The sequence below is a fragment of the Pezoporus wallicus genome, unplaced genomic scaffold (assembly GCF_028554395.1).
Source record: "Pezoporus wallicus isolate ANWC-B61680 ecotype Strahan unplaced genomic scaffold, APGP_CSIRO_Pwel_v1 contig_6312, whole genome shotgun sequence".
In the NCBI taxonomy this organism is placed as follows: Eukaryota; Metazoa; Chordata; class Aves; order Psittaciformes; family Psittacidae; genus Pezoporus; species Pezoporus wallicus.
The window spans coordinates 548,760-573,610 of NW_026642251.1; the positions used below are offsets into that span (position 1 = coordinate 548,760).

General features: G+C 43.2%; 1 protein-coding gene across 19 annotated transcripts in view; it reads right to left on the reverse strand.

The window, feature by feature from the left end:
* The window catches only part of CAMK2D (calcium/calmodulin dependent protein kinase II delta), a 164,562-nt gene that overhangs the window by 59,355 nt on the left and 80,356 nt on the right, over window positions 1–24,851 (reverse strand). For all 19 annotated transcript variants that reach the window (XM_057428349.1, XM_057428344.1, XM_057428333.1 and 16 more), the window contains exon 4: window positions 4,463–4,517. In XM_057428349.1, the coding sequence (XP_057284332.1) occupies window positions 4,463–4,517 (55 nt within the window). The remainder of the gene's footprint in view (window positions 1–4,462; window positions 4,518–24,851) is intronic.

The window sequence follows — 24,851 nt, forward strand, 5'->3', positions numbered from 1 at the left end:
AAGACATTTAAAAGGATTAGCAAAGCTGGCTAGAAAAGCCTCTGCTGCTGCTGATCACACTGGCATTGTTTCCTCCTAGACTTCTTATTTCTTAAATTGTTTTCATAATGAAGGTGCAAGGAAGCAGTCTTACAAAATTACAATGGCTATATACTTGGTACATTTATCTGTGACCTTTCTACTTCCCAAAAAGAGCGGTTCAGGCATGTATCCTATGCAAACACCAGTCCAGAACATGTAAACTAAAGCAAACATTGTTTTGCAATTAGGATTTATTTTTTTTTTTTTTGTATTTTGGTTTCTTCTACACATACAATCCCTCCACTTGGATTCAACAGCAACACCAGGAGTCTTAATGTACCAATTGTTGCATCTCAAGTGCATGAAAATGGGCAACACTGAATCTTACTAACTTGCACAAGAGAGTCTTCAAGTGCTACAGCTGTTTCCATTCAGACACAGCAATTAATAACGACAGAATCGATTGGATTTTAACTCATTTAACATTATTAACGCTGAAGACAATCTCATTTGTGCTTAGCAACTGAAATGGGCTAAGAGATGCAAACCCTAATCACACTTGCCTCAAGCAGTAAGGGAGGAGGAGTAACAAACTTCATGAAGTCCATTACTAGTCTTACTTTGCACGTTTTACTATTCTGCTAATCACTTCACTATATCTAGTGAGAGAAATATAACAGGAGGAAGTTCTTTGCTTGGGAGAAAGATCATAGGCGGCTATCTCAGGTAATCTTGTATGTAGGGGCCATGTTGGTAGACCAGTAAGACGCCACCACTCCTTGAAAGTGATGTCAACAGGACCTTGAAAAAAATTTTGTCTACTCAAGTGCAAAACTACCATATTCCAGAATGGCACCATCATGTATGTATTTCAGAGATGGGGCGTTACCAACAGATATATATATATGTGTGTGTGTGTATGTGTGAATACTTTAGTGCATCTATTTTCTATGCAGAGCTTCTTACATGAATACCCCAACACCACATTTTATCAGAAAGCACATCTTTCATTGTTCAATGTCCAGTTTCCACATGGATTTTAGAAGACTTCCACCTTCACATTTTGGCACAAGAGCTCTTCACTCAAATGCACGCCTTCAACAGAGTACGTTAATCTCTTTTATTCCCTCCAGGTAAAAGCACAGCTATAGAAGTGAAGCAACAGGCTTCTCCTTCAGATTGCAGGCATTCCCATGACATTAATTCAACACAGATTATTAGAAATTCAAAGTAGAAAGTGGCAATGATTAGGCTTTTTTTTTTCTATTAACAAAAAAAGCAGTCTTCACTTTCTTATGTGGGATGCAGTCTGAAAGAAATTTCTAAAGAAACAGTTGCACCGAATTCCACAGAGTGAAAGAATTCATTAAGAAAATGACATGATGGTATGTGTAGGTGGAGTGACAGTGTTACACCACAGTCAGGCTCCTGTTGAATAGAAAGTAAATAAATAAATAAATGAAAGTATGTACTTGGCCTTCAAATTAAAGAAGTAGATATGGTACCTCTTTTGTGGCAGCTCATTTATGTACATTTAAAGAAACCACTAACCCACATATTTGTAACTGCAGTGAAGATGAAGTTTCACAAAAAAAAATGGAATTAGTAAGCATTAAAGCTGTAATTTCTTATTCTGAATGAAAAAATAACTGAGCAACCATCCTTAATAATGAGGCAAATGTTCTTTGCGAATGTAAGATGTTGCTTTTCCAAAGACAATGATCAGTAGGTACAGTCATTGCCTCTGCTATTTAGATGGTTTCTGTTTCTGCAAAGTAATTTATTTTGACAAAAAAAAAACAAACCAAATGATCTAAACATAATAAGCTGCATATGTGTGTGTGTGTGTGTGTGTGTGTGTGTGTTGAAGCCCTCTTTCTTTGAAGAGGATGAAACGCAAACTCATGCGGTTCTTGCACATGTTTAAGTCTGTTCACAGAATCACAGAATCCTAACGGTTGGAAGGGACCTCAAAAAATCATCTAGTCCAACCCTCCTGCAAGAGCAGGGTAACCTAGAGTACATCACACAGGAACTTGTCCAGGCGAGCCTTGAATATCTCTAACGTAGGAGACTCCACAACCCCCCTGGGCAACCTGTTCCAGTGATCTGTCACTCTCATAGTAAAGAAATTTTTCCTGATGTTCACATGGAATCTCCTATGCTCCAGTTTACACCCATTGCCCCTTGTCCTATCACTGGACATCACTGAAAAAAACCTAGCTCCATCATCCTGACACTTGCCCTTTACATATTTGTAAACATTGATGAGGCCACCCCTCAGTCTCCTCTTCTCCAAGCTAAATTGTCCCAGCTCCCTCAGCCTCTCCTCGTAAGAGAGATGTTCCACTCCCTTAATCATCTTTGTTGCCCTGCGCTGGACTCTCTCCAGCAGGTCCCTGTCCTTCTTGAACTGAGGGGCCCAGAACTGGACACAATATTCCAGATGCGGCCTCACCAAGGCAGAGTAGAGGGGGAGGAGAACCTCTCTTGACCTACTAACCACACCCTTTCCAATACACCCTAGGATGCCATTGGCCTGAACAGGACTGACAGGGAAAGTTCCAGCCACTGCAGAGTGCTTCTTGCAGAATCTAATTTTCTGCCAGGGCTGTATCTTCTGGTTAGGTGTTGATTTTTATTGCAGAATACAGGCTTGTATTTGTTCTGTTACTACTGAGATACAGATACTGGTAACTACAACTCTGTAGCTGTTCAAATGCCTCCTAGTTCACATTGCAATCTCCTGAGATATGTCTGGCATGATATATGAAATTTAATGCAGAAGTTGACTCACTGCAATTACAGTAGGCTATAGTTTCTAAAAGTACAATAGCACAACAAAAAAATAAAAATGCCACACTAGTGATATTGTCCTTAGAACCAAGAATTCTGCACGCACTTCTTGGAAAGGTTCAGGATTAAGAAGATTTTTCCAATTCCACATAGAAAGATTTCCTCTTAAAAAAAAAATAACAAAAAAAACAACAAAAAGACCCCCCCCCCCCAAAAAAAAAAGCAGAAGAAAACCCCAGTGCATGTCAGAGAACAAGTATGCGTGTTGTGCCCTACAACCATTTTTAAGCCAATAGTCAGAGCGCTTACCTGGGATATACACAAGTCAGATACAAGTTCCTTCTGAGCCCAGTTAGGATTTGAGCACTGAATCCTGAACCCCTTCACCGCAGACAGGCTATTTAACATTTTGTACTACTAGTCTGAAATCTAGCCTGGAAGAATTCTTCACAAATTTCTTTAAAGAAACTAAGTGAGAAGATAAACCAGAACAAAACCTGAACATGAGAGCACAAAATTGATTGTGGAAGACCCAGGTTCTAACCCACCTACACTGAATAAAAGTATTTCAGTTTGTATGCTTAGAAATGAGCTGTTTCACATATTTAGAGGAAATAACATATTTTCCTTTTAACCAGCATGTTGGATCTAACAAAGCTCTTGGGGGGAGTGGTGGTCATGTTTGTCAAAATCATAAACTGCCTGGAAAACTTTGCAATTGAAATAGGTAGTTCTACTCAAATAACTAAAGTTTTGTAAAATAATCCCTAATCATTCATGTTTGCCCATACCCAGAACTAAAAGCTGTAACTTTTCTGGTGACTAGAAAAGTTTGCTTGTCCCAGGCAGAATGAAGAATGTCAGTGTCTTTTTTTAAGTTGAGAGTATGAGACACCCAGTTTATCTTGTCACAATTCCTTCTTCCACTGAACAGCCTGATCTGGGAGGAATAAGCTCCACATATGCAGTCACTACATGAACAACTCACAGGACTCAAAGTCCTGAAGCAAAATGGAAAGTAAATAGGAAACTTCCTTTGTATATGCTGGGCATTTTATATTCTGAATGATGTCAAAATGAAACATTCTATTGGTAAGACATGAATTGGGAATAATAATGAAACATTCTATTGGTAAGACATGAATTGGGAATAATACAATGAAAGAATCTTTCCCTGTAGGAAACTCAGGCTTACCTTTCAATCCCACAGTGGAGATTTTCTGTAGAGAAACTATTGTTTCACACGTTGGTGGCTTTTTTTTTTTTTTTTTGTTCCTTTACAGATAACTGGCTTGCAGCAAATTATTTTTTCTGAGTCCTGTGTTTGCTTAGCTTTGGCAGACATCATGCAAATGTACTTACATACCTATATTTGATACTAAAATCCACTTCAACAGTGGCCCTGCTTATTCAAAGTTTTTAATATGGAATTAATATTCATTTAATATGGAATTTAATGTGTGATGCAAATCAGTTCTTGCACATGCAAATGACCAAATATGTTACTGTCCTTCCAGCTCTGTTTACATGTTTGTCCAACTCAGTGCACCAGAACCACTCATTTACCTTGTGAACTTGTATTTACATCTAAAAGTTTGAGTACCACATCCCCAACATGCTAAATATATGCAAAATTCATACTTACAAGTCAAAGACTAAGTAATGGAATCCTTCTTCTGAGATGCTGTCATGAAGCCGCACTATCGAAAGGGGGAAAAAAAGACGAACACCAGTCACCTTTTTAATGTCTTTAACATTTGTCTTTGATTTTGGGACAGAAGGGAGGATTACAGTTCTACTGTGGAGCTGGTACTGCATCTGTGCATGTTCTCATCAGGGCCTTGTTGGTTTTTGTTGCGGGTTATTTTTTTTTTTAATTCTCTACCCTCAGGATCATCTATTTTGTAAGGTGAGATAAACAAAGAAGCCAAAAGACTGCATGTGCAGCTCACTTGTACAGATCTTTTTAAAGGAGCTCTGCTTTTGCTGTGCCACAGAAGAATGCTGAAGCCATTTCCTACCACCTCCTGCATGTACAGACACATACGCACACACTGCACCCTGCCTTTGCCCTTCATGCTGAATCATAACTAAACAAGTACTAAAAGCAGAGTCAGACTTGATCTTACTATATGGTATTAATATAATTCAACAACCTTTTTCCTAGGAAAAACCATTAATCAGTCTTGTAAATACCATATGCAGCAGTACCAGTCACTGAAACAGTATTCTTAATGTCAGACAACTGTTTTTTCAGCAGTATTACATCTTAAAAGTTGTAAACAATGTAAGAAGGGAAAAAAAAAGAAGCCACAGTTAATCACAGATTTCAGCAGAATAACAAACGTAAAGGGCTATGTTAACAAATTCCATAATCAGACAATAGATGCAGATTTTAAAAGAGAAAGCATCGTTGCAAACTAAAAGCATTTGATCATACTAGAGTAAATGGGGTCAAAAAGGGAGTAAATTATATTCCAGCTCGCATTTCTATTATATGTACATATTTATCTCTTATATTCCTAGCTGCCATCCACTTCAACTACATGAATGGTGAGGGACTGCTGAAGGGATAAATCCGTGGGCAGACTGATGCCCACCAATCCATGCTGAATTTCCACAGCAGCAGCCACCACTAGAGCTGAAAACCTAAAGCAAAGGGACTGGGACTACTCCCTGCCTAGCTGCAGGTGCTTAGCCAGACCTGCAGGCAGCAGGGGTGGGCAGAAAAAGCAACTAAGCAAGTGTTTGTGGGTCTGACAGCTCAGCGAGGTAACTACCTCCCATTAAATCCCCATGAAGAGCCATTTCTGGAAAGATGTAAGATGCATGAAAGGACTTGCCAGAAGCAAAAGGATGTGATGCCTAGAAAAGTCACTAGCTTTTCCAGTGCTTGTCACAGCCAACAAACTTAAAGTATCCTAATGATTAAAACCTCACGCGGTGCTTACATACACCAATGTATCCATACCCAAGTTTTCCCTGAAAATGCACAAGTCAGCTGCAGAACCTTCACTTTGAATTTTAAGGGTTCAAATCACATTGTGGTAGAACTACGAATTAAGTCCTTGTCGTGGTTTAAACCCAGTCAGGTAACTTGTTCACTCACTCCCAGTGAGTGGTGCCGAGCTGACAACAATCGAGGTCCGTGTCCCTCTCCCCCCCCCCCCCCGCACCGGGGCTCTCCCCTTCCCCGCTCCCGGAGGAACGGGGAGGAGGATCGAGAGAGTGCAACTCCTACGGGTTGAGACAAGAACAGTCCAGCAACAAATCACCACCGCTACTATCAGCTAAAACAATGATAAGGGAAAATAACAAGGGAAGAGAATACGATACCACCGGCCAAGAAAGCGAGTTCCACCCGGAAGCCCCTGTCCTTCCGGGTAACTCCCAGTTACCCCCCACCCCGGGCATGACGTGCTGTGGTATGGAATACCTCCTTGGCTAGCCCGGGTCAGGCGCCCCGTCTCTGCTTCCTCACAGCTTCCCCTCCTCCCTGGCAGAGCATGAGCCTCACAGAGTCCTTGGTCAGGGTAAACATCACTTAGCAACAACCGAAAACATCGGCTTCACCAACACTGTTCTCAAGCTAGAAGTCAAAACACAGCACTGCACCAGTTAACACAAAGGAAAAACATGACTGCTACTGCTGAACCCAGGACATTATCCACCCCTTATTCCATACCATTCACGTTGTGCTCAGATCCCACATTTTCAATACACCATCGCTCTCCCACATATATACATCCATATACATACAGACCAAGAGGAAAAAATCATTTTCTTAGTGCATGGACCAATCCCTATAATGCTGCCGAGTCCATTCGGTCCATGATGTTCCAAGTTCATTCTCTGTTGGGATGATGGCTGGAGGGAAGTCAGGGCCAGTCGTTGGTGACCTGGAGACATCTAGTTGATGGGCTATAAAAGCATTACACAGCAGGCAACAGCATACAATTGAGTTCACTGGCTGTTTTCCCCTAAAATCAAATCCCCTTGAGGTATACATCGGACTTCCCCATCTTCCCGCATTACCCACCAAGTATATCCAGGTCCCTGAGCAAAAGCAATCCCACGAGTGGGTTTGCCTTTACCTGAAGCAGGAATAACCCAGACTGTCTTCCCCAGCAAATTCTTCATATGCACCACGGGAACTTTGTCCCCCTCTACAATATGTAAAAGTTCTGACTGGGCTAGGCCGGCCCTGTTGGCAGATCCTCTGGTGTTGACCAACCAGGTGGCCTTTGGTAAATGTGTATCCCAATGCTTGAAAGTTCCCCCACCCATTGCTCTCAGTGTAGTTTTTAACAGCCCATTGTACCGTTCGATTTTCCCAGAGGCTGGTGCATGGTAGGGGATGTGATATACCCACTCAATGCCATGCTCTTTGGCCCAAATATCTATAAGGTTATTCCGGAAATGAGTCCCATTGTCTGACTCAATTCTCTCTGGGGTGCCGTGTCGCCACAAAATCTGTTTCTCAAGGCCCAGGATAGTGTTCCGGGCAGTGGCATGGGGCACAGCGTATGCTTCCAGCCACCCGGTGGTTGCTTCCACCATGGTAAGCACATGGCGCTTGCCTTGGCGGGTTGGTGGCATTGTGATATAGTCAATCTGCCAGGCCTCCCCATATTTATACTTCAACCATCGTCCTCCATACCAAAGAGGCTTTAACTGCTTGGCTTGTTTAACTGCAGCACATGTTTCACACTCATGAATAACCTGGGCAATAGTGTCCATTGTTAAGTCCACCCCTCGGTCACGGGCCCATCTATATGTTGCATCTCTGCCCTGATGGCCTGAAGTGTCATGGGCCTACCGGGCCAAAAATAATTCACTGTCCCCTTAAGCAGTTTCTGCAGCTTGTTGCTGGGGACTCCATACAGCTGCCTTCCATCTCCGACGCTTCCAAAGCACTGGAGGGGCCCAGTGAACTAGATACTTGCCCATACTGTCCCACACACCCTGCCACTCATGACTGTCCAGCCTTGGGGAAAACCTCTTGGTCCCCCCATATTGTCGTCTAATCCCAGACAAGACCCAAACCTGACTCTGCTTAACTGTTGAGATCAGACAAAATGGTTGTGGGTAAAACACAGTCTGTGTGTGTGCCAACATGCTGATCCCCTTCACAATCAGCAGGCAGGTCCCAAGGATACCCAAAGGCCATTCAAAACCTTCAGAACTCTCAAACGATGCTGCTGTACTTGTCACTGGGGCGGGTGTAGCTGCTGTGCTTGCCGGCTCTCCCACCATCAGCTTCTCTTTTTCTGAGTCCAGCTCTTCCTCCTCTGCCTTGCTGGGAAATGCTGCGTGGTCTCCTGCGTCCTCCTGGGCCTCGGCAGGCGGCTTCCGGGGAATGCTCTTGGCCGTCTCGGGGCTCGGCTCGGCCGCGGGGCTCGGCTCCTCCGCGGGGCTCGGCTCCTCCGCCGCCTTCTCCCGCTGCTCGGCAGCCGCCTCCTTCCTCTCCTCGACCGCCCCGACCTCCTCCACCGGCAGCCGTCCCTTCACGGCCTCCGGCCCCGCTCCCGCCACCGCTTGGTCCCCGGGGCCGCTCTCCCGGGCCGGTTCGGCTGCCGCCGGCTCCCGGGGCCGCTCCCCCTCAGTTCCCCGCAGCCTCACGAAGATGGAGAGTAGGGTGAGGGCCAGGACGGTGAAGAGCAGCCGGACGGCCAGGTACAAGTCCACGGCCACGTCCGTCCCGCCCTGCTGCTGGAGCCCGCCCGTATTACAAGCCATTGCCATAAAGCACAGTGAGACAAGAACCTTAGCCCAGGCCCCACACTTGATAAACACTAACACAGCAAATACCGGCTCTAAGTAAGTTACAACGGTCTGAAGCTGTGAGATCAACAAGAACAACTCTGAGAGCCAATAAATCAGCATTGTGACGAGTGACTATCAATCCAGTCAGATCTGTTCTTATCTCAACCCCTCGTGCCCCACGTTGGGCGCCAAAAAGAACTGTCGTGGTTTAAACCCAGTCAGGTAACTTGTTCACTCACTCCCAGTGAGTGATGCCGAGCTGACAGCAATCGAGGTCCGTGTCCGTCTCCCCCCCCCCCCCTCCCGCACCAGGGCTCTCCCCTTCCCCGCTCCCGGAGGAACGGGGAGGAGGATCGAGAGAGTGCAACTCCTACGGGTTGAGACAAGAACAGTCCAGCAACAAATCACCACCGCTACTATCAGCTAAAACAATGATAAGGGAAAATAACAAGGGAAGAGAATACGATACCACCGGCCAAGAAAGCGAGTTCCACCCGGAAGCCCCTGTCCTTCCGGGTAACTCCCAGTTACCCCCCACCCCGGGCATGACGTGCTGTGGTATGGAATACCTCCCCGGCTAGCCTGGGTCAGGCGCCCCGTCTCTGCTTCCTCACAGCTTCCCCTCCTCCCTGGCAGAGCATGAGCCTCACAGAGTCCTTGGTCAGGGTAAACATCACTTAGCAACAACCGAAAACATCGGCTTCACCAACACTGTTCTCAAGCTAGAAGTCAAAACACAGCACTGCACCAGTTAACACAAAGGAAAAACATGACTGCTACTGCTGAACCCAGGACAGTCCTATGCTTTTTTCTTCTTACTTTAAATGAAACAGCAATTTCCAAAACTAATTTCCCTACAATAAATGAAGACTTGTCAGCAGTGTGATCCAAATCATTATCCCTTATAGAACCAAATAAAATAATGAGGATATCCTGAACTGCTTCATGTTCAGGACTGAGCTGATAAAAATGCAAAAGAAAAGGATTTTCAGATTTTCAGAGGCCCCAGATGGTAGCTTTATGTATTAACCATTTTTTCTACAACAGATGACATAAAAAGAAAAAAAAAGATCAAATAAACATGACTTTTTTACTTTATAATATTTAGCCCAGGGAAACATCTTCTGTTTACACAATACTGAAGAGAAAAGCAGCTCTTGGCTGACTGACTGCCCAGAGCTTGTGATGATTCAGCAAAGCCAAGTAGGTCTCAGTCAGAATTTGTGGTTTTGGCTGGCTCTATAGCCTCGATCTGTCTAAGTTTTTATGAAGTGCAAGCCTTTATCATAGAAGACCAAGGTAATACACTGCTGCCAATAAAAAATAACCCCAAAACCCAGAATCAACTTTCTTTCTGCTTGAGTTCTTTGAGTTGAGATTTTAATACCCCAAACGTCTGCTCCTTAAACAAAATGTGAGACACCAATTACTAGTCTAGAACAGTATCCTGAAAATTCTAGCTCAGAACAAGCCTGTAAAACTCTGGGCTTTTGAGCCCAACACTTGGCACAGTAGCATCAAAGATTCTGCTCAGGAATGAGATTTAGTACAAAGCCTTGGGTGTGTCACAGAAATGCAAGATAACATAAACCAGTAAACTCTGGAGTGCATCTAGCCCTCTTTGCCTCTCTCCAACAAAGTTTAAAACTTTTAAAGATTTTCATACATAGCAACTGATATCTTTTGATAGAAACTGCCTGTTCCTGAAATAGATTTATAAGAACTCAAAGGATGTTTTTTCTGTGAACATTTTTTTTATTCAAAGACGCATTCCTCTCTCCTCACTGCTCGCTAACAGCGTTATATTCAGACAGAAGCCTTCATATTCGATTTCCTGTATCATGCACAGATACTGAGAACTACCAAGTAACTTCTGGTGAGGCAGATTATTTGCTGCCAACTGCTTTCAAGGAGCTCTGAAGCATGTAAAACCACCCTGATTTTTTAAATGTCTTTAGTGACTTGAAACAAAGTATCAAACCCTAAAATTTAGAAAATAAACCCATCTTTAAAGTATTACTTTGGTATTAAAAAGCAGACAGTCTTGGCTTGAGCTTGGCTACAAAACAGTTAGCAGCTTATTCATACACATATTCAGTTTTCCTGGTTCACTCTTTCTCCTGCTCCAGCATGGATTTGCTGTCAGCCAGCTGAAGCAAAGGACTGTGTTAATTACCACTGTGTTTATAAACACAGAATGACTTTCTAACGCACATTCATAAGAAAGTATTCTCCTAGGTAAGAATGAAGTCAATGTGAACCTACAGTCATTAAGGCAGTTTTAGAACTGTGTCCCTGAAGCAACAAAGTCATGGGAGAAGAATAAGCTGCACTGCATTACCTTCAGTTCAAGGCAGTACAAACCCACTTTCTTTTTCTAAAACAAAAAAATAATCATGTCTACTGTCCAGCACCACACACACAGCGTATCAAAACTAGAGACAAGAGTACAAGTTTTATCTTGGATGGAGGCATTTGTCATATCCCTATGTATTGGGTCTGGCTGAGATGGAGCTAGTTTTCCCCAGGATGGAGCTAGTTTTCCCCACAGCAGCCCTCACAGTGCTGTGCTGTGTACTGGTAGCCGGAAAAGTGTGGATAACAACACCAGTGCTTTGGCTGCTGCTGAGCAGCACTCCACAGCATCAAAGCTGCCTCTCCAACATTCCCCCTCACCAGGAGGCTGAGGGTGAGCAAGATCTGTGATGGGGACACAGCCAGGACAGAAGCCCCAAAATGACCAAAGGGATATTGCAGACCATATGATGTCTGCTCAGCAACAAAAGCTAAGAGAAAGGAGAAGGAAGAGGGGGGTATTTGTTATTCATGATGTTTATCTTCCACTATGCGTACTGAGGCCCTGCTTCCCGGTAAGTGGCCAGCCATTGCCTGCTGATGGGAAGTAGAGAATAAAGTCTTTTGTTCTCCTTTGCTTCTGCGTACAACCTTTGTTTTATTAATTATTATGTTTTTTCTTAAGCCTGGTGAGGCAAATTCCGTACTAGCCAAACTCTAGTCTGACATGGAGTTACCTTCTTCAAGGATTAGCATTCTTTTTTTTCTTTCCTCCCAAATGTCTGAATCATAGACATGAGATGGGATGAATACTCTGAATCAGGATCACATGCCCCTGATTGCATCTGAAAAGGAAAATAGACTGAGGCAGCCAGGGAAGATCAAAACTGCCTTTTGGCAAGTGCTTACGTTGGCTTCTTTGGTCAGTTTAGATATAGTGTCATGCCAATAAGCCTGCTGGGTGAAAATCCCAAATAAGCATGGGGAAAGAAGAATCTGTGATGATTCAAGACAGATGGACAATCCAGAATACAGGGTGCACAACAGCACAGGGGCAAGTCCAGCATGGACCAGTCTTTGCTACTGCATTCTGCCTGCAACTCAGCTTTTCACTAGGAAAGGGAATGGATGTCTTGATGACAATTTGAAACGCTATTCACAAAGTTTAAGAGGCGATTCACTAAAAGAAATTAATATTCGTGTATTCACTGCAATCCTATCTAGACTTTCACACATATGCATCAGGCAGGATTCAGACATGACAAACCCAAAGGCAGCAATTACAAAGATTATTCATCCAATGTAAGAACTCCCATCAGTAACCCACACTGCAATTCCTATTCCTCCAGAGACACAAAAAGCATTCACCAGTAGAAACTGTGCCATTTATCTATTTTGAAAAGATTACAGTTAGACCTAATCATTATTAATCGGAGTTATTTTATGAGTGCTGTCATAATATAGTGGAAAGGACCCAAGAGTAATAATTTCTTCCCTCCTGCCTGCTGTAGCACTCTGGTTATTCTCCTCCAGTGGCTTACAGAGAAGGTATTTAACAACCTTTGACAACAAAGTTCTTGCCCTTCAACAAACCACTTGAAATACCTGACCAGAACCTAGGGAGCACACAGCCCTTGCTTTTGGAATAATACTGTAAGGCCAGAAAAGATCAGGAATATCTCTTTGTCTTCTGCACTGATTTTAGTCTGAAATACTTTCCAATCACCACACTGTGATAGTCGTAATAATTTAAGGGAGAACTCCTGTTAGATTTATTAGGCTTTTATTTAGGTATTAGTGTGGGCAAGCTCCAGTCATTTCCTTTATTTGGCTTTTTGTGCTGAGCCGCAGTATTTTGTGCTTGATCTACAGAAAAAACATTGATATAATGATCAAGCAACCTTATTATCTTCTTTCTGAATTTCTGCCTTAGAGAAATTTAAAAATCAACTCCAATGAAAAACAAATTGGTCTAGGTAAGAAGACAAGTCAAACAGCTGATAAAGTCAGCTAAAAAATCCTTCAGATAAAGATACCTACCCATATCTAAAATCATTGCCTAAAATATTTGGTTTTGTGAAATTGCTGAAGTGATAATTTTTCTCATTTGGTATCTGAATTAGTTCAGGTTACAAAGACAATATATTTGAGAAGGCCGATCTTCAGACAGCAGGTATAGCCCGTTACCAGTATGGCAGCTGCACAAATGTGCATGGAGGTGTCAAATTGCCAGAGCACGGCTCTTTAGGGAAGACTCTTCCCATGCAATTCTATTCATTCTGCTTATTAATAGAGCATGGAAAGGGATAACTGTAGTTAATGGTACTGTAGTTAAAGACACTAATTTTCCCTCTGAAGTGCTAAAGATTAAGATCTATGGACTGCCAGAAGCATTAATCCTGTAACTATGAAGCTCAATGTCTCGAATTCCTGCACTCTTAGGAAGTTACAGGGGTCATTCATGAGTAGTAAAGGTTTGAAAGGGGTTTGAAAGTCTCAAAAGTGTATGTTGTATTTGCTGAAATATGCAAACTACTTCTTCAAGTTCCTGCCTTCCTGCAAGAAGAGTGAGAAAGGGACAGATGTGCTTTCCCTCCATGTTGGCTTCTTCCCAAAGTGCATTAAAGTGTTTATGCAGCTCTTATGTGATCACTCTCTGAGAAAAATAAAAGCAACTTTGAAAAATTAACTTAATTACTAATGGAAGGAACTTACTGGAATGACTTAATTTAATCCAGAGGTTTCTATGAATTGGTATCAGCCTGCCACTATGTGTAGGATAAGCTGTGTATTTGCAAATAAGGAGGTAAAAGAAGAACTGAAACAACCTCAGTCACTGAGAAAATACAATCAGATACAGGTTTTGGTAATCCTTCAACTACCAATTTACATTTCAGACATTTGCCTCTCAGCATTTTCTGCTCTCTGGTCTCTGACAAAGAATGCCTCATGCTCAGCAAAACTGCTTGGCTGAGAAGATCTGCAGTGGCTTAGCGCTGTTAGGACACAGATCTTCCTGCGAAGTCACCCTTTGTCATCTTCCCTGTTCTGCTAATTAAAGCAAGGTGATGAGGCAAGGGAAACAAAGCTATTGCGAGAACTTCATCAGAAGCTCATAATGAGAAGTCACTACAGCAGTGGCAAGAACTGAGACCAAAGTAAAAATCCATCCTATAGCTTTTAGTCTAGCTCCCCAGATAAATATGCTTGGGACCCTAAGCTAAACATGATAAACACAAAACTGCATAAGGGAGCAGAGCTGTGGATACAAAAGCTTGTGAACCACTGCTTAGGAGTGCTGCTCATTGCACTGATGAAACATCTGCTTCCCTCAAAAAAAAACCAAACCAAACCAAACCACTTTCACTGCAACTTCATTCTCTATACCTCAGTGCTCCACATGTTTCCATGACTGTCACTACTTCCTCTCTTTTGATGCATGGTATAAACAATCTCTGCTGAGCAACCACTCCTTAAACCAGTGATGCGTAACATGGTCACAACTATAGCTTCCAGACATCAAACTCAATACAAAACAACACTGCTTAAAGTCTCTACTGTAGTTACCACTGGGGCTACTGCTCCTACTATTTTGTGCGGTTTAGGTAATTCTTTAAAAACAACCCAATGTAAATATCAGCCAAACCTAGTAAGAAAGCTGGCTCAACACAGGCACTTGGCACTGAATCTCTGCTACCAGTAACAGACCAGTATCCAGTGTCTAAGGTAGCTGAAAGCTGATGTATGCCCATAGAAGAGACCATGCAGACATAACCCCTGTATGGAGTGAAGCAGAGCGGGTAGCTGTGTGGAGCAGAAGTCCTCTGTCTGAGCTACAGATGAGGGATGCTCAAGTCGCAAGAGCAGCACTTGGCTCTTGGCATGGATGATGTGTTCTTTCCCCCTTGCTCAAATATCAGGAGCTCATTAGGCAGTACAGCTGAAGTTGAGATTGCTCCTCATGTTTACCCTTCCTCATATACAATACTATTACACTGAGACCATGACAGCCTGGGGCCCCCTGTAATAAAGCTGCTCAGTTACAGTAAAATGAACTTTGGAAATGTTAATAAAAGCCACTACCTAACAATTTGAAATATTTAGACGTTAATCTGGTGAGTACAGTAGCAATGCTCCCAGGCAGCTGCATTCTGAAAGACATTAAACATAGTAACACTTTGGTGGAGTGAGTTAAGGGCAGCAGATGCCATTGTGGGATCTGTCTGGTGTGCCGCATTTTCCTCTTTACTATGAGGGTGGTGAGACCCTGGCACAGGTTGCCCACAGAAGTTGTGGATTCCCCATCCCTGGCAGTGTTCAAGGCCAGGCTGAACAGGGCTGTAACCAACCTGGTCTAGGGGAAGGTGTTCCTGCCTACGGCAGGGGTTGGAACTGGATGATCTTTATGGTCCCTTCCAACCCAAACCATTCTATGATTCTATGATTTTGCCTATCTAAGAAAATAATCCCCTACACACACTGTTAAAAACATAAGGGGTATACTGTAATACTATTATTCAATGACTTCATGTAAGTCAGCAGTGCTGTGTATGCTATTAAAAGGTCTATGTTCACCAACAGTGAATCAAACCTGTATAGCTTCCAAATGCATTCAAAGGAAACAGCTTTTTATTACAGTGCAAATTCATGGTTGCTTAGGGTCAACAGCTTGAGAAAAAAATCCTATTAATCTGCATCTGTATTGGCATAATGAAAAATGACAGGAAAAATAATTAGGCAGCTTACTATCTGGAAAGACTGCATGGGTGCCCAAGGCACTGTAACAGTAAATCTTAACTAGTATGAAGAAAATGCCATATATTCTAAAAATACTCTTTAGTGACCAAAACTGTCCCCCATCAGGGCTCTCACTCAGCAAACTTCTGTATTCTGATTAAATGCTAGTAACCGTGACATTCACTGCCTTCACTACCACTCAAGCCTAACGCGTGCTCAGAAGTTGGTCTGTCAAACTGTTACCTTTGGTTAAATGTTCTTGCTACATGGAAAATTAAAAAAAAAAAGTATTTCCCAAAGTAGATGAAAGAACAGCTTCTGAAGTGAGACTAAGTAAATTCAGATACTGATGTCAAAGCAGACGGCCTCAGATTACCAACTCTGTTGTCACGATGAGACTTGAGCTACATTCCTGCTGGATCAAGACGGACAGTTTAAACAGGTCACCAATACTTGTGAGAAATGACAGGGAGAGAGGAAAAAGGAAGAATGCTTTAGAGAAAGTACATTTTGTGATAAGAGGAGACTCACTGAGCTACTAAGCGCCCTCAATAAACCTAAGCAGCTTTACAGTGGTGTGTAAGCACAGACAGATCTCCAGGTCTAGGTTCTGTGCAGGCTTCAGGCACTGTGTGAAAACAAATGAAACTTAAAAGATGGAAACCAATTTAGCCTAACATCAGAAATCTAGCTGCTAAAACCAGAACATCCCAAATAAAATTAACTAATTGAAAACCAAGAAAAAAGTAAACAGGTATTCCAAACCTTATAATTCTGTATTACTAGTCTCCAGGGAGAGTAGCTGTAATACCTTTTTTCTTTAACCAACAGGTTTTTACCACAGAATCATTAGGACTTGAAGGGACCTCTGGAGATAATCCAGTCTAACCACCTGCCAAGGCAGGGCCACCCAGAGCAGGTTACACAGGAACATGTCCAGGCGGTTTTGGAATGTCTCCAGAGAGGGAGACTCCACAACCCCCCTGGGCAGCCTGTTCCTGTGCTCTGCCACCCTCAATGTGAAGAAGTTCTTCCTCATGTTGAGGTGAAACTTCTTGTGGTTTAGTTTATGACCATTGCTCCTTGTTCTGTTCCTGGGCACCACTGAAAATTGTCTGGCACCATTAACACACATAAATATCTCAAAAGAGATCTTTTGAGATATTTATATGCATTATAAGATCCCCCTCAGTCTTCTCTAGACTAAACAGGCCCAGTTCCCTCAATCTTTCCTGATAAGAAAGATGTTCCAAACCCCTGATGGTCCCTGTGGCCTCCACTGGACCCTCTCCAGTAGCTCCTTGTCTGTCTTGTGTGGGAAGCACAGAACTGGACCCAGATGTGGCCTCACCAGGGTCAGTAGAGGGGAAGGATCACCTTAACCTGCTGCCACACGCCTCCCAGGATACACTTGTCCCTCCTGGGGAACCTATGCAAGGGCTGGCTCCTAGTCAACTTATCATCTACAAATACTCCCAGGTCCTTCTCAGCTGAGCTGCTCTCTAGTAAGGTCAGCCTCAACCTGTGCTGGTACTTGGGGGTCTTCCTCCCCAGGTACAGTACCCTACACTTGCCCTTGTTGAACCTCATTAGGTTGCTCTCTGCCCAATTCTCCAGCCTACTCAGGTCCTGCTGAATGGCAGCACAGCTTAGGTGTATCAGTCACTGCCCCCAGCTTCCTGTCATCGGCAAACAAACTTTTGTTGCTTTTCACTGCGCCACAACACAGGCATGTGTGCATTTAGGTGTGCAAAAAGGCACAGAGGAGTACTGCGCAACCATAAACTATATCCTTGCAGTAGTTAAAACCAACAGCTACACACCTTTAATTATTCATGTATGAATACAGCAAAGTTTTATATAGCTGTTTGAAAACCAGAGTACTAAAATGTACAGCTGTATCTTCATGTCTTTATTGAATATACAATAGTGTCATTTACTAGAAATCCTGCATTTGAGGTTAAGCTAATTCTTCCTTGCAGGTAAAGCCCTGAATTTGTAAGTTTAACAAGGTTTTTCTGGAACACAACGAAAAGCCTCAGATTAAGCCTTATGAGGATAGCTGCATGGATTAAAAGAAAGTCTGACACAAATTTTTGCTAACACCAAACCAACATCTCAGCTGCCAGTGTTGCTGCTTTAAGCACTCATGGTTTTTAACGATTTTAGCATGCATCAGAACATGAAAGGAGAGGAATAATGACAGTCTACACAAGAATTTCATGGAGTGTTAATTAATAAAAGGACAAGCTTTTGTAGGCCAGGTCTAGTGGGGGCTGGTGGAGCTGGTCTGATGAAGGGAAAGAGCAGTTTTGGTAGGAGGCTTGCCAGACTGGTCAAGGATGCTTTAAACTAGATGTGCTGGGGGAGGGGGGCATCATTCCATTCCAACACACCCAGTCAGTTGCCAGAACCTAATAAATGCTTGCAGCAACGTAGAGATATTCCAGCCACTCCAGCCAACGAGCCGGCTTCAGTTGGAGCTTGGCTCAGATGCCTCTGTACAAATGCTCATAGCATGGGGAACAAACAAGAGAAATTAGAGATGTGTGCACGTCTACGGGGGTATGATATAATAGGCATCACAGAAACATGGTGGGATGGCTCCTATGACTGGAGTGTTGGAATGGAAGGTTACAGGCTCTTTAGAAAAGACAGGCCTGGCAGGTGGGGAGGGGGAGTTGCTCTTTATGTTAGGGATAGGCTAGAGAGTATGGAACTCTGTCTGGGGACAGGTGAGCAGTTAACAGAGAGTTTGGGGGTCAGGGTTAAAGGGAATATAGCTATGGGAGACATTACTGTGGGGATCTGTTACAGACTGCCTGATCAAGGAGAACCTGCGGATGAAGCACTCCACAGACGGAGTGGGAAAAGCCTCACACTTGCAGGCCCTTTTTCTCATGGGTGACTTCAATCACCCTGACATCTGTTGGAAGGACGGCACGGCCTGGCAGAAGCAGTCCAGAGGTTCCTCGATTGTGTAGAAGACAACTTCCTTCTGCAAGTAATAGAGGAGTCGACAAGGAGAGGTGCCATGCTTGACCTCGTGCTCACCAACAGGGAAGGGCTCGTTGGAAATGTGACGCTCCAGGGCAGCCTTGGATGCAGCGATCATGAGATGCTCGAATTTGAGATCCTCAGGACAGTGAGAAGAGCGTGCAGCAAGCTCACTGCCCTGGACTTCAAAAGAGCAGACTTTGGCCTCTTCAGTAGGAAGGTTCCATGGGATACAGGCCTAGAGGGCAGAGGGGCCCAAGACTGTTGGTTGATATTCAAGGATCACCTGCTACAAGCTCAGGAGTGCTGCAACCCAACCAGAAGGAAGTGCATCAGGAGGGCCAGAAGACCTCCTTGGATGGATAAGGAGCTCCTGAGGAAAATTCAAATTAAAAAAGAGGCATATAATAAGTGGAAGCAAGGACGGGCGGCCTGGGAAGAGTACAGGGATGTTGTCCGAGAAGCTAGGGACCAGGTTAGGAAAGCTAAGGCCCAGTCAGAATTAAACATAGCTAGAGGTATTAAAGATAACAGGAAGCGATTCTACAAGTACATAGCAAATAAAAAACAGACTAGGGAGAATGTAGGCCCCCTCAGGAAGCTCTCAGGAGAACTGGCGACACAGGATTTGGAGAAGGCTGAGGTTCTGAATGACTTCTTTGCCTTGGTCGTCACTGGCAAAGGCTCTGACCAAACCACCGAAGTCTTTGAAGGCAGATGCAGGGACTGTGGGAATGAAGACCTTGGGCTCACAGTAGGAGAGGAACTGGTTCGACAACATCTTAAAAATCTGAACATACACAAGTCCATGGGTCCTGATGAGATCCATCCGTGGGTCCTGAAGGAGCTGGCAAATGAAGTTGTGAAGCCGCTGGCCATCCTATTTGAGAAATCATGGCAGTCACGTAAAGTTCCCAACGACGGGAAAAAGAGAAATATAACCCCCGTTTTCAAGAAGGGGAAAATGGATGACCCAGGGAATTACAGCCCAGTCAGTCTCATCTCTGTGCCTGGCAAAATCTTGGAGCAGATTCTCCTGGAAGGCATGCTAAGGCACATGAAAAACAACGAGGTGGTTGGTGACAGCCAGCATGACTTCACTAAGGGGAAATCCTGCCTGACCAACTTGGTGGCCTTCTATGATGGGGCTACAGAACTGATGGACAGGGGTAGAGCAGTTGACATCATCTACCTGGATTTGTGTAAAGCGTTCGACACTGTCCCACATGACATCCTTGTCTCTAAATTGGAGCTACATAAATTTGATAGATGGACCACTCAGTGGATAAAGAAGTGTCTGGATGGCTGCACGCAAAGAGTTGTGGTCAATGGCTCAATGTCCAACTGGAGACCAGTAACGAGTGGTGTCCCTCAGGGATCGCTGTTGGGACCGGTCTTGTTCAATATCTTCGTCGCTGACATGGACGGTGGGATTGAGTGCGCCCTCAGCAAGTTTGCCAATGACACCAAGCTGTGTGGTTCGGTTGATACCCTGGAGGGAAGGAATGCCATCCAGAGGGACCTTGACACACTTGTGAGGTGGGCTGATGCCAACCTCAGGAAGTTTAACCATGCCAAGTGCAAGGTCCTGCACCTGGGTCGGAGCAGTCCTAGGCACAGCTACAGGTTGGGCAAAGAAGAGATTCAGAGCAGCCCTGCAGAGAAGGACTTGGGGGTGTTGGTTGATGAGAAAATGAACATGGGCTGGCATTGTGCGCTCACAGCCCAGAAAGCCAACGGTATCCTGGGCTGCATCAAAATGAGTGTGACCAGGAGGTCGAAGGAGGTGATCCTGCCCCTCTACTCTGCTCTTGTGAGACCTCACCTTTAGTATTGTGTGCAGTTCTAGTGTCCTCAGCATAAAAAGGACAGGGAACTGTTGGAACAAGTCCAGAGAAGGGCCACGAGGATGATCAGGGGACTGGAGCACCTCCCGTATGAAGACAGGCTGAAAAAGTCGGGGCTGTTCAGCCTGGAGAAGAGAAGGCTGAGTGGAGACCTCATAGCAGCCTTCCAGTATCTGAAGGGGGCCTATAGGGATGCTGGAGAGGGACTCTTCATTAGAGACTGTAGTGACAGGACAAGGGGTAATGGGTTAAAACTTAAACAGGGGAAGTTTAGATTGGATATAAGGAGGAAATTCTTTCCTGTTAGGGTGGTGAGGCACTGGAATAGGTTGCCCAGGGAGGTTGTGAATGCTCCATCCCTGGCAGTGTTCAAGACCAGGTTGGATGAGGCCTTGGGTGATATGATTTAGCGTAAGGTGTCCCTGCCCCTGGCAGGGGGTTGGAACTCGATGATCTTAAGGTCCTTTCCAACCCTAACTATTCTATGATTCTATAAGCTATAACAAGAGATATTACATTAATTAAACTTATCAGGTTCAGAAAACCATGCAGCATACATACACGAAAGAAAAGTAAGTTACTTAAGTTTTCTAAAAGAAGGGCCTAGTTCTCCTGTTAAAACAAGTCTTAGAAACCTAGAATGGTTTGGGCTGGAAAGGACCTTAAGATCCTAGTTCCAACCCCCAGCCATGGGCAGGGATGCCTCACATTAGATCACATCATTCAAGGCTCTGTCTAACTTGACCTTAAATCCTGCCAGGGATGGAGCAGCCACAGCTTCTCTGGGCAACCTGTACCAGCACCACATCACCCTCACAGTCTTTTTTACAGACCAGTGATTGCCACAGTGTTTGGGCAACTCACTGACTGCCAAGATTCATTATGAAGTGACATACAGAATTTTAGCAATTCAAGAAACTGAAGTAATAAAACAGATCAAATGAAAACTGAATTAAATCTCCTCAGTGCACATAGTCTAACATCCTACTTAGAGAAGCAAAAGAGTCTCTCAGTCCCTCCTGGAAAGATACACTTTTGTATGGTTTTGACAGATACTTTTACCAACTGCAAATGTGGTGGAAGAAAGCTTTCATTTAGACTCTGGATGCATCACAAGGAAAGAAAACCTCAGACAGAATCACCCAGTTGTCAAAATTAGGCTATGTCCCTTTTAATACCTACAGTGCTGGCCAACATTGAAACAAATCTATAGAAAAAATATGTAGGACCTGCATGTCCGCAAAATTGCATGTTTGGGGGTTGTAATCATTGGGCAGGACGCCGCCTCCCTTCTTTCCTCTCTCAAAACACATTAATAGACACAGGAAACTAAATAATTTCTATAATGCCCACTCAGACCAGTATGTTTATTTTTAAATGCTCCCTTTTCACCAGAAGGAGGCCCCAAGGTATTTAAAGGCATCAGCTTACAAAAACACTCCAACTATTTTCAATAAAAAAGTAAGCAGAAAACTGGAATCATAGAATAGAATCATGGAATAGTTTGGGTTGGAAAGGACCTTAAGATCATGTAGTTCCAACCCCCCTGCCATGGGCAGGGACATAATCCTATGTTACAACTCAAGAAGTACCACAGAAAATAAATGAAATGTCACGTATTCTACCAGAACCTCTCCTAAAGGAGCAAGGCATGTATCAAGCATGGTCGGTAATGTTTTCAAAGCAATTAGCACTGTACCTAAGGGACTTCCAGTAACAATCACTTTCAGAAAACCCAGGCCAAATTCTTTCACTAGATAGCAGCAATTACTACAGGTAAATTTCCTAAAACTTTTAGCTTTTTTTTTTTTTTTTAATTTTTTCATGTTTAGAAGCTTATTTATTAGTTTATCGAAGTAAAGACCATCAAGTAAAACCAAAGCAGATGACTGTGTAGTCAAGGTAACTTAATAAACAATTTTCATTTGAAAGTTGATTAAAACTGTGATAGTTCATAGGAGTAAGAAGAGATAAAAGATGATCTTTACTGATACTAATGTCAGATGGTGATTTCTTTTTTTAGTAACTGAGCAATAATCCAATTCTTGCATGCAATCTGAACTGAGTGACCACTCCTAAATAACTATCCTAACAAAGAATATTTGTAATTAATCTGAACTAATCATTTAACCAAGGGCAATACTGAAAATCACAGAATTGATATGGTTGAAAGGGACCTTTGTAAATCACCTAGTCCAACCGCCCTGCCACCTAGAGCAGGTATAAATGTATTTACATGCACGGCCATTGTTTTTTGCTCTTTCAATGTTTTCAAACAGGTCATTCTGGCAGCCAGAGATAACTAGAGCATGAAGCTATTCTCCCCATGATTATCTTTCATTATCATTATATTACCTTGACTTTATTATTATAGCATTATATTACCTCTACTTCGTAACACTGTGGAAATGCAGCAGAGTTGAAGAACCAGACCTTCAGTCTGACAAATATATTACATGTGCTGTGCCATCTTGCAAAGTTGTTCAAGGCCAGGTTGGACAGAGGCTTGGCAACATGGTCTAGTGTGAGGCATCCCTGCCCATGGCAGGGGGGCTGGAACTAGATGATCTTAAGGTCCTTTCCAACCCTAATCATTCTATGATTCCATGAAAATGCTGTATTCTGAAGCTATGGCAGCATTTGTAGGCCATGGACCTGCTCCAGCAAAAGTGTTCTAGGACAATAAAGTCATCTTCATAGAAGAGACCCACACTGCTGCTAAAATACATACACACTTTCGTTTCCTTCGGAAGCTCCTGAACTGCCAATACTGGAAACCGTGGAAGTAGTCAGGGGAATTATCAGTATGTGCATCTCCACAGTCTTTCCCATGCCTCCACAGCTACTATCAGACACCAGATAGACCAGCTTTAGATCTGACCCAGTGCAGCCACCCCTGCACCTCTCACGGGATCAACGGACCTAACACAAAATGGACTACCTCAAACTTCCCATGTTTTGCAACTGTTAGTATATCTTGATACATGTATTTTCTTGCAGTTTACACCTACTTGGCTAATCTTTCAGTTCTGTGGATTGCTTCACCACATTGTTATATGTGTCTATACTTTATAGATGATGAAGCCTGTCTGAACATTTCTATAAGATGACCTTTTCATTCACAAAATGTGAATGAAAATAATCCAAGTGAATCAAGGTAAAAGGAAACATGTGTTTTCATATTTGATATTTTGGGAAATGAATCTATTATTTCCTCTTAGGTTTTTCTATTTGTTTCCTGAGGAAGCCATAACTATTGTGAAAAGAGCAATTTCATGGGGCTTATTAGGACCTGATTAGTTTATCATGACAATATACTGGTCACCCTACAGTGAAAACTCCCCGAGCATATGTAGTCAGGGAGCAAACAGGCTCATGCATCCTTGCTAAATATCAAACTAAAACTAAACCATTCATTTATCCCGTTTTAACTGAGCACTGTGCTGTGCTAGTGCACAGAACAGCAACAGGCTACTGTAGGTGGAAATTCTTGCCTCCTCTGACCAAGGAGCCAAGGTAGAGCTTCCCACAGAGCCAGCAGCACAGAAAGGGAGGCTTTCTAGCCTTACACTGCAGAGTTCAAGATGTTGCCAAATATTACTGACTTTGCAGGATTTCTGCTGCTTCTTCCTCTTCTCCTAGAAGGACATGAGTTAGCACACAACAATTGCAGATAAATACTTCCATTTGTACTTAGAGCATGCTTCCTAGGGCATGCCTTTAGTGCAGATGGGAACATGGCGTAGAGATATCCAAACTGACTTTAAGCAAGCTGCTGTGTACATCTCTATTAGTTTAATTGTATCAACATTTAAGCTGCTCTTTGACAAGAGCAAACCAGAAAGCAAGCCTAAACATCTTTGCACTAAGCCACAGGTTGTGAAGGTACAAAGTCTGTTTCTAATAGCCACTACAAGTCTGAAAAAAAGGAAAAATTTCATTTCTACCTGTGTGTATGATGCTGCTGACATGCATACACCATCAAATGTAGGGAACTAAAATTTGCCGTAACCTAGATAACCATATGCTTCTATAATTAATCAAGACAACATAAGCAGTATATTAGAGACTTAAAAGAGTACAAAACTGAGACATTGCAAGTACTGTACCAAGACAGGGTGTTCCCACAGTAATCCACTCCATCTCTATCCACTGGGCTGGGTTCAAAACCATCTGTATTATTTTCTGAGTGAATGTGGCTTCCCCATCTATCAACCAGCTATCATAGTAAGTCATGTTACCTTTAACTGAAGACAACTATAAATTACTAACATTTTCATAAGAGGCAAGTTTACAAGTGGATGGTGATACCACATGACTGAAAGAAAGGGTTTGTTTTACAAAAAGCAGAGAATGCATATTAACTTAATAGATGACAAACTTGAGGTTTAT